We start from the raw sequence: 10401 nt of genomic DNA on the forward strand, positions 1-10401 counted from the left end.
TAATGATTTGGCAGCTGATAACTGGGGGTCAGGAGATGCCCTTCAAGATGTGGTTAATTAGAAACCGTCAGACGATGTATGATGCTGTGTGCAGCCCCCGTGCCCCCTCTCCTCCCGTGGGCTGGGGGGGGCGACCCGAATCTCCCACTTACTCTGCACCACCTCGATGTTGTACGGGAGCTGCAGGCTCCCGCGGGAAGCCATGGCGCCCAGAAACGCGGCCACATCCGTCGCGCTGGCAAAGCAGTCGGAGAACGCCTGGTAACACTGCCGATTGTCAATCTCGAGGTACACGATCGACCTGGGCAACGGGAAATAAAGATCGAGCCTTTTTAACACCTCAACAACAACTTGAATTCATATAGCACCTTTAAGGCAGTGAAATGTCCCAAGGCGCTTTACAGGAGTGTTCGGAGTTAAAGACCTGACACCGAGCCGCATAGGCCGGAATTTAGCGCAGGTGACCAAAAGCTTCACTGGAGGCAGGTCAGAGAAGGTTCACTCGGTTGATTCCTGAGATGAGGGGGTTGTCTTATGAAGATAGGTTGAGCAGGTTGGGCCTACACTCATTGGAGTTTAGAAGAATGAGAGGTGATCTTATTCAAATGTATAAGATTGAGAGGCAGCTCAACAAGGTGGATGCAGGGAGACTGTTTCCCCTCCTGGGGGAATCTAGAACTAGGGGGCATCGTTTCAGAATAAGGGGCCGCCCATTGAAAACTGAGATGAGGAGGAATTTCTTCTCTCAGAGGGTTGTAAATCTGTGGAATTCTCTGCCCCAGAGAGCTGTGGAGGCTGGGACATTGCATATATTTAAGGTGGAGATAAACGGATTTTTGAGCGATAAGGGAGTGAAGGGTTATGGGGAGCGGGCGAGGAAGTGGAGCTGAGTCCATGATCGGATCAGCCATGATCTTATTGAATGGCGGAGCAGGCTCGAGGGGCCGAATGGCCGACTCCTGCTCCTATTTCTTATGTTACAGAATGGCAGGCAGTGACTAGTGGAGTGCCGCAAGGTTCTGTGCTGGGGCCCCAGCTGTTTACACTGTACATTAATGATTTAGACGAGGGGATTAAATGTAGTATCTCCAAATTTGCGGATGACACTAAGTTGGGTGGCAGTGTGAGCTGCGAGGAGGATGCTATTAGGCTGCAGAGTGACTTGGATAGGTTAGGTGAGTGGGCAAATGCATGGCAGATGAAGTATAATGTGGATAAATGTGAGGTTATCCACTTTGGTGGTAAAAACAGAGAGACAGACTATTATCTGAATGGTGACAGATTAGGAAAAGGGAAGGTGCAACGAGACCTGGGTGTCATGGTACATCAGTCATTGAAGGTTGGCATGCAGGTACAGCAGGCGGTTAAGAAAGCAAATGGCATGTTGGCCTTCATAGCGAGGGGAGTTGAATACAGGGGCAGGGAGGTGTTGCTACAGTTGTACAGGGCCTTGGTGAGGCCACACCTGGAGTATTGTGTACAGTTTTGGTCTCCTAACTTGAGGAAGGACATTCTTGCTATTGAGGGAGTGCAGCGAAGGTTCACCAGACTGATTCCCGGGATGGCGGGACTGACCTATCAAGAAAGATTGGATCAATTGGGCTTGTATTCACTGGAGTTCAGAAGAATGAGAGGGGACCTCATAGAAACGTTTAAAATTCTGACGGGTTTAGACAGGTTAGATGCAGAAAGAATGTTCCCAATGTTGGGGAAGTCCATAACCAGGGGTCACAGTCTGAGGATAAGGGGTAAGCCATTTAGGACCGAGATGAGGAGAAACTTCTTCACCCAGAGAGTGGTGAACCTGTGGAATTCTCTACCACAGAAAGTAGTTGAGGCCAATTCACTAAATATATTCAAAAGGGAGTTAGATGAAGTCCTTACTACTCGGGGGATCAAGGGTTATGGCGAGAAAGCAGGAAGGGGGTACTGAAGTTTCATGTTCAGCCATGAACTCATTGAATGGCGGTGCAGGCTAGAAGGGCTGAATGGCCTGCTCCTGCACCTATTTTCTATGTTTCTATGTTTCTATGTTCTTATGAAACGTCTCAAGGCGTTTCACAGGAGTATTATGTGATAAACATTTGACATCAAGTCACATGAGTAGAAATTAGTGCAGGTGACCTGGTCGGTTTTAAGGAGCGTCTTGAAGGAGGAAAGAGAGGTAGAGAGGCGGAGAGGTTTAGGGAGGGAGTTCCAGAGCTTGGGGCCCAGTCAACAGGAGGCACGGCCACCGATGGTGGAGCGATTATAATCAGGGATGCTCAGGAGGGCAGAATTAGAGGAGTGCAGACATCTCGGGGGATTGTGGGGTTGGAGGAGATTACAGAGATAGGGAGGGGCGAGGGCCATGGAGGGGATTTAAACACAAGGATGAGAATTTTGAAATTGAGGAGTTGCTTAACTGGGAGCCAATGTAGGTCAGGTCAGCGAGCACAGGGGGTGATGGGTGAGCAGGACTGGGTGCGAGTTAGGACACAGGCGGACAAGTTTTGGATCACCTCTAGTTTACGTAAAGTAGGCCAGCGGGAGTGCGTAGGAAAAGACAAGTCCCAAAGCGCTTCACGACCAATGAAGTACTTTTTGAAGTGTAGTCACTGCTGTAATATGGGAAATACAGCAGCCAATTTGCGCACAGCAAGCTCCCACAAACAGCAATGTGATAATGACCGGATAATCTATTTCCAGTGATGTTGATTGAGGGATAAATATTGGCCCCAGGACACTTCGGATAACTCCCCTGCTCTTCTTCTACTAGTGGACGTGGGATATTTTACATGCACCTGAGAGAGCAGACTGGACATCGGTTTAATGTCTCATCCAGAAGACGGCACCAATGACAGTGCGGCGCTCCCTCAGTACTGCCCCTCTGACAGTGTGGCACTCCCTCAGTACTGCCCCTCCGACAGTGCGGCGCTCCCTCAGTACTGCCCTCTGACAGTGCGGCGCTCCCTCAGCACTGTCCCTCCGACAGTGCGGCGCTCCCTCAGTACTGCCCCTCCGACAGTGCGGCGCTCCCTCAGTACTGCCCCTCCCACAGTGCGGCGCTCCCTCAGTACTGCCCCCTGACAGTGCGGCACTCCCTCAGTACTGCCCCTCCGACAGTGCGGCGCTCCCTCAGCACTTACCCTTTGACCTCCTGCTCCTCCTGCTCCCTGCGGACCCTGGGGTTGACGGCAGTGTACAGAGAACGTGTGACCCCACTGAAGGCCTCAGACGCCAGGCCGCCGAGACCCCCCACCGAGCGTTTGACGTGATGTTTGTGCAGCTCGTCCTCGTTGCCGAAGTAAGGGTAGACCATGTCATCGCCCTGGGGATGGCGCTTGAAGCGCACGTTGGTGTGCAGGACGCGGCTAAGCTCGCGCAGGAAGCCCACCGAGTCGTTGCGCAGCTGCTCCGGGGGCACCAGGACGATCAGCACCAGCGTGCCATCCGCCAGCTTCTGCGGCCTGTCGCGGGCGCAGTCCAGCCCGTCCCACTCGCACTCCATGTTGTTACAGCCCTGGTCACAGTGCCCATCGCCATAGTGATCCCTGCAGTACTGGTCATACAAGGGGCTGTGGGGGGGGGGAAAGGGTGAGAGGGGCCAGGGACACAACGTGTATCATCAAACCCCACCCCCACCCCCATCCCGCCATCTCTCACCCCCCTCCCCCGCTGCACAAGCTCCCCCTCCCCCCATGCCTTCGCTCCCCCCCGCCCCCAGTCTCTCACTCTCTGTTTCTCTCCCTTTTTCTTTCTCTCTCTTTCATTCTCTTTCTCCCTTCCTTATTCTTTCTTTCTTTCACAGCGGCCTTGCAGCCTCCCGACCCTGGGGAATGATTGCTCCCCTTCCCCCCCCACCCCACACTCACTTGCACTGCACCCCCCCCCCCTCGCCCTAGCCCCCCGTGCCCCCCCCCGCACTCACTTGCACTGCCCCCCCCCCCCTCGCCCTAGCCCCCCGTGCCCCCCCCCCGCACTCACTTGCACTGCCCCCCCCCCCACACTCACTTGCACTGCCCCCCCCCCGTGCCCCCCCCCTCGCCCTAGCCCCCCGTGCCCCCCCCTCGCCCTAGCCCCCCGTGCCCCCCCCCTCGCCCTAGCCCCCCGTGCCCCCCCCTCGCCCCCCCCCCCGTGCCCCCCCCTCGCCCTAGCCCCCCGTGCCCCCCCCTCGCCCTAGCCCCCCGTGCCCCCCCCCCTCGCCCTAGCCCCCCGTGCCCCCCCCTCGCCCTAGCCCCCCATCCCCCCCCCCTCGCCCTAGCCCCCCGTGCCCCCCCCCCTCGCCCTAGCCCCCCGTGCCCCCCCCCCCGCACTCACTTGCACTGGGACTCCACGCTCTGACAGTCGAAGCCATCGTACAGACAGCGGGCCGTGTTGCAGTGCCCGTCACACTTGCCGTCCCCGAAGTAGCGCCAGCACTGCAGCGCCTGCGAGCAGTTCTTCCAGGGGTCGTCGAAGTTGAGCGAGCAGTCGCCGCCGTCCCAGTCGCAGGCGTGGGTGTTGCAGCGCGCCTCGCACAGGCGGTTGGCGGCCAGGTGGGCGCACTGCGGGTTCTCACAGCCCAGCTCCACGTTGGGGGGCAGGGTGATGTCACGCCCCGGGCCCCCGCCGAACTCGTAGTCCAGGATGAAGCACTGCAGCCCGTTGAAGAGCGGCGGGCAGCGGCAGCGGTAGAAGGGCTCGGCGGGCGCGCGCTCGCACGTGCCCCCGTTGTAGCAGGGGGCTGACTCGCAGGGGCTGTCAGCGGCCGAGCGGCAATCTGGGCCCCCCCTCCCTGGGGGGCAGGCGCAGTGTGGCGGACCCCCGGGGCTCGGCACACACGTCCCGCCGTTCCGGCAGCGCAGGTTCCCACAGGCGCTGGCGTGGTTCTCGCAGGTCGCGCCCTCGTAACCCTGCGGGGAGAGAGAGAGAGAGACGGGGGCGTTACCATTAGCGGGGCAATAACTTGCTTCCTGAGCTCATTGCTCCAGAATTCACAGCAACACGTCGCTATTCAGAACCAGTTGGTTTATTAACAAAGGTTTAACAATCACACGACACATTACCAGTTCATCCACCAGGCTCACAGCCACCTGCCCCATCGTGGATCCCCCGAACCCAACTGGCCGGGGTTTTATTGAGTCTTGTGAACATCACGTGACCGGCTAAGCCACTCACAATGCAACAGCTCTGCAACTATTTTTGGTAGAACATTTAAATCAAGCACCCCCTTTTGCCAAGGGCACTAGAACCCACAAATTTCCAAATAAAAACTTTAACGGAAAGTTAGATCAAATAAAAAAATGTGGTTGCCGGGGGGGTAATGATGTACTTCAGTCCCTCCGGGGCCCACCACTCGCAGAAGGCCGCGAGCGTACCGGTGGATTAACAGCTCTACCAACCTGTGAGCACCCTCACTGGGGCAAACATTGCAGGGAGCGGGGAGGGGGGTAAACAACAACAACTTGTGTCATTATCAGCAAGTGTCAGCTGTGGCTCAGTGGGTAGCACCCTCGCCTCTGAGTCAGAAGGTTGTGGGTTCAAGTCCCACTCCAGGTACTTCAGCACAAGAAATCCAGGCTGACACTCCCAGTGCAGTGCTGAGGGAGCGCTGCACTATCGGAGGGGCAGTACTGAGGGAGTGCCGCACTGTCGGAGGGACAGTACTGAGGGAGAGCTGCACTGTCGGAGGGGCAGTACTGAGGGAGTGCCGCACTGTCGGAGGGACAGTACTGAGGGAGCGTCGGAGGGGCAGTACTGAGGGAGAGCTGCACTGTCGGAGGGGCAGTACTGAGGGAGTGCCGCACTGTCGGAGGGGCAATACTGAGGGAGTGCTGCACTGTCGGAGGGGCAGTACTGAGGGAGTGCCGCACTGTCGGAGGGGCAATACTGAGGGAGTGCTGCACTGTCGGAGGGGCAGTACTGAGGGAGTGCTGGAGCGTTGCACTGAGGGAGTGCCGCACTGTCGGAGGGGCAATACTGAGGGAGTGCTGCACTGTCGGAGGGGCAGTACTGAGGGAGTGCTGGAGCGTTGCACTGTCGGAGGGGCAGTACTGAGGGAGTGCTGCACTGTCGGAGGTGCCGTCTTTCAGATGAGACATTAAACCGAGGCCCTGTCTGCTCTCTCAGATGGACGTAAAAGATCCCACGGCACTATTTCTAAGAAGAGCATGGGAGTTATCCCCAGTGTCCTGGGCCAATATTTATCCCTCAATCAACATAACAAAAACAGATTATCTGGTCATTATCACATTGCTGTGTGTGGGAGCTTGCTGTGCGCAAATTGGCTGCCGCGTTTCCCACATTACAACAGGGACTACATTCCAAAAGTACTTCATTGGCTGTAAAGTGCTTTGAGACGCCTGGTCATCGTGTATGGTGCTATATAAATGCAAGTCTGTCTTTCTTTCTTGTATTTATATTGCGCCTTTAATATAGTGAAGCTTCACAGGAGCGTTATGAGATAAAACAATTTGACACCGAGCCACATAAGGAGAAATTAGCACAGATGGTCAAAGAGGGAGGTTTTAAGGAGCGTCTTCAAGGAGGAGAGAGAGGTAGAGAGGTTTAGGGAGGGAGTTTCAGAGCTTGGGGCCCAGGCAACAGAAGGCACGGCCACCGATGGTGGAGTGATTATAATCAGGGATGCTCAAGTGGGCAGAATTAGAGTAGTGCAGACATCTCGGGGGGTTGTGGGGCTGGAGGAGATTACAGAGATAGGGAGGGGCGAGGGCCATGGAGGGATTTATAAACAAGGATGAGAATTTTGAAATCGAGGCTTTGCTTAACCGGGAGCCAATGTAGGTCAGCGAGCACAGGGGGTGATGGGTGAGCGGGACCTGGTGTGAGTTAGGACACAGGCGGACAAGTTTTGGATCACCTCTAGTTTACGTAGGGTAGAATGTGGGAGGCCAGGAGTGCGTTGGAATAGTCAAGTCTAGAGGTAACTAAGGCACAGGTGAGGGCTTCAGCAGCGGATGAGCTGAGGCAAGGGTGGCGACGGGCGATGTTACAGCGGTGGAAATAGGCGGTCTTAGTTATGCTGCGAATATGTGGTCTAAAGCTAATTTCAGGGTCAAATATGACAGCAAGGTTGTGAAGAGTCTGGTTCAGCCTCAGACAGGAGTCGGTGGCTAGGGAACAGAGTTTGTGGTGGGGACCGAAAACAATATCTGCTCATCCAGAACTGGATGTGGGACAAGCAGTCTGACAATTGAGAGACTGAGGAGGGGTGGAGAGATGTGGGGGGTGAGGTAGAGCTGGGTGTCAGCAGCGTACATGTGGCAACATGTAGATGGGGAATAGGAGGGGGCCAAGGATAGATCCTGGGGGGACACCAGGGGTAACGATGCGGGGGGGTGGGGGGGGAAGAGAAGCCGTTGCAGGAGATTCTCTGACTACGATTCGATGGATAAGAATGGAACCAGGTGCGTGCAGTCCCACCCAGCTGGACGGTTTGAGGCGCAGTTCCTTTGCCGTGAAGCACTCACCGGAGGGCAGCTACAGATGAATCCGTGAGCCGTGTTTCCAGCAACGGCGCATTTCCCGCCATTGCGGCATGGTCGGCTCTTGCAGCCGTCGAACACTCGGTCACACCGGAGCCCTGGGACGAGAGGAGAGAGTCAGACACCGTCTCGCACAGCCACAGGAGGCCCATTCAGCCCCTCGAGCCTGTTGCACAGGAACAGGAGGAGGCCATTCAGCCCCTCGAGCCTGTTACACAGGAACAGGAGGAGGCCATTCAGCCCCTCGAGCCTGTTACACAGGAACAGGAGGAGGCCCATTCAGCCCCTCGAGCCTGTTACACAGGAACAGGAGGAGGCCCATTCAGCCCCTCGAGCCTGTTACACAGGAACAGGAGGAGGCCATTCAGCCCCTCGAGCCTGTTACACAGGAACAGGAGGAGGCCATTCAGCCCCTCGAGCCTGTTACACAGGAACAGGAGGAGGCCCATTCAGCCCCTCGAGCCTGTTACACAGGAACAGGAGGAGGCCCATTCAGCCCCTCGAGCCTGTTACACAGGAACAGGAGGGGGCCCATTCAGCCCCTCGAGCCTGTTACACAGGAACAGGAGGAGGCCATTCAGCCCCTCGAGCCTGTTACACAGGAACAGGAGGAGGCCCATTCAGCACCTCGAGCATGTTACACAGGAACATGAGGAGGCCATTCAGCCCCTCGAGCCTGTTACACAGGAACAGGAGGAGGCCATTCAGCCCCTCGAGCCTGTTACACAGGAACAGGAGGAGGCCATTCAGCCCCTCGAGCCTGTTACACTAGTCAATGAGACCACGGCTGATCTGTGACCTAACCCCATCTCTCCGCCTTTGCCCATCTCCCCCAATACCTTTGGTTAACAAGCTTTGATCTGAAATTTAAAATTAACAACTGACCCAGCATTAACTACCGTTTGTGGGAGAGAGTTCCAAACCTCTCCCATCCTTTGTGCATAGAAGTGTTTCCTAATTTCACTCCTGAAATGTCTGGCTCCAATTTTTGGACGGTGTCCCCTGGTCCTAGAATCCTCAACCAGCAGGAACAGTTTCTCGCGACCCAATCTGTTCCCCTCAATATCCTATAAACTTCGATCAGATCACCCCTTAACCCTCTAAATTCCAGGGAATACAACCCTAGTTTGTGTAATCTCTCCTCGTAACTTGACCCTTGGAGTCCGGGTATCAGTCTCTCCCTCCACGCTGCTCTCCCTCCAAGGTCAATCGTACCAGACATTTCAACCGTCCGCGCCCGATCGCAGGCCCATGGCTCCCCTCCCCCCACCCACCACCCTCCTGCTCCCCTCCCCCCCCACTGCCCCTCCCCTCCCCCCCCTCACCGGTGTAGCCGGGCCGACACTCGCAGCGGAAGGCGTTGACCAGTTGGACGCAGTTCTGTGTCCCGCGCCCATCGCACGGGTTGGACAGACACTCGTTGACGTCGCCCTCGCAGTGCTCGCCCACAAACCCCGCGGGGCACACGCAGCTATAGCTCCCGACACGGTCCACACACCGGCCACGGTTAAAGCACCGAGGCTCCTGCGTCAGAGAGTCGACAAACGGGTTACAGTCGTCCAGGTTCATCTCACAGTGCACGCCTGGGGGCGGGGGAGAGAGGGGTGGGGGGGGCGGGGGGAGAGAGGGGTGGGGGGGGGGGGGAAAGAGAGAGAGATGGCGTCAGTAAATGGGATAACCACCTGAACGTGCAGCGTCAGTCTGGGTTTGGCCGCCGGTAGATGCACAAACTTGGCCGTGTATAGGTGGGAACGGCAATGCAGCTTTCCCCCCCCACACCCCCAGCCCCCTCCCCCCACACCCCCAGCCCCCACACCCCCAGCCCCCTCCCCCCACACTCCCAGCCCCCTCCCCCCACACCCCCCGCCTCCCCCTCCCCCCACACCACCAGCCTCCCCCTCCCCCACACCCCCCTCCCCCCACACCACCAGCCTCCCCCTCCGCCCACACCCCCAGCCTCCCCCTCCCCCACACCCCCCTCCCCCCACACCACCAGCCTCCCCCTCCGCCCACACCCCCAGCCTCCCCTCCCCCACACCCCCCCCACACCCCCAGCCCCCTCCCCCACACCCTCCCCCTCTCCCCCACACCCCCAGCCTCCCCCTCTCCCCACCCCAGCCTCCCCTCTCCCCACACCCCCAGCCTCCCCCACACCCCCAGCCCCCCCTCCACCCACACACCCAGCCTTCCCCCCCGCGCCCCCTCCCCCCACACCTCTAGCCACCCCACCCCCCCCAGCCCCCTTCCCCCACACCCCCAGCCTCCCCCTCCCCCCACAACCCCAGCCTCCCCCTCCCCCCACACCCCAGCCTCCCCCCACACCCCCAGCCTCCACTCCCCCCACACCCCCAGCCTCCCCCCACCTCCCCTACCTTGCGTTCCCCGGGGGCAGGAGCACTTGTAGGTGTTGATGAGGTCAATGCAGGTCCCGCCATTCTCACAGGGCTGTGACAGACACTCGATAATCTCCTCCGAGCAGTTGATTCCATGATAGCCAGCGACGCACTGCCATCGGCCCATCGGGGAGGGGGAAAGAGAAACAGTTCAACAACCCATCGCACAGCAGCAACGGACCCAACACTCCCCGCATTTATATAGCGCCTTTCACCACCTCAGCACGTCCCAAAGTGCTTCACAGCCAATGAAGTGTAGTCACTTGTAACGTAACATTGACCCCCTGACCCCTCCCACTGACCCTTGACAATGACCCCTGGCACAGACCCCTCCCACTGACCCCCTCCCACCAACCCTTCCCATTGACCCCTGACACCAACCTCTGACCCCTCCCACCAACCCATCCCATTGACCCCTGACCCCTCCCACTGTCCGCTCATTGACCCCCCCCCCCCCCACCGACCCCTTCCTTCCACTGTCCCCTCACTGACACCTCCCACCGACCCCCTCGACCTCTCACCTTGCAGGAGTAGCCGCCCAG

The 10401-nt window shown here is 58.1% G+C and overlaps 1 protein-coding gene across 1 annotated transcript; it reads right to left on the reverse strand.

Moving 5' to 3' along the window:
* Window positions 1–152: 152 nt before the first annotated feature.
* Window positions 153–10395, reverse strand: LOC139250688 (neurogenic locus notch homolog protein 1-like; the record flags this gene model as incomplete). Its single annotated transcript, XM_070873063.1, has 7 exons — window positions 10381–10395; window positions 9839–9971; window positions 8792–9049; window positions 7452–7564; window positions 4300–4874; window positions 3129–3557; window positions 153–301 (listed from the first exon to the last, which is right to left on the reverse strand). Coding segments are annotated over exons 3-7 (1510 nt in total), but the record flags the coding sequence as incomplete, so codon positions are not given.
* Between the last annotated feature and the right edge of the window lie 6 nt (window positions 10396–10401).

The sequence above is a fragment of the Pristiophorus japonicus genome, unplaced genomic scaffold, assembly GCF_044704955.1.
Source record: "Pristiophorus japonicus isolate sPriJap1 unplaced genomic scaffold, sPriJap1.hap1 HAP1_SCAFFOLD_4105, whole genome shotgun sequence".
Classification (NCBI taxonomy): Eukaryota; Metazoa; Chordata; class Chondrichthyes; family Pristiophoridae; genus Pristiophorus; species Pristiophorus japonicus.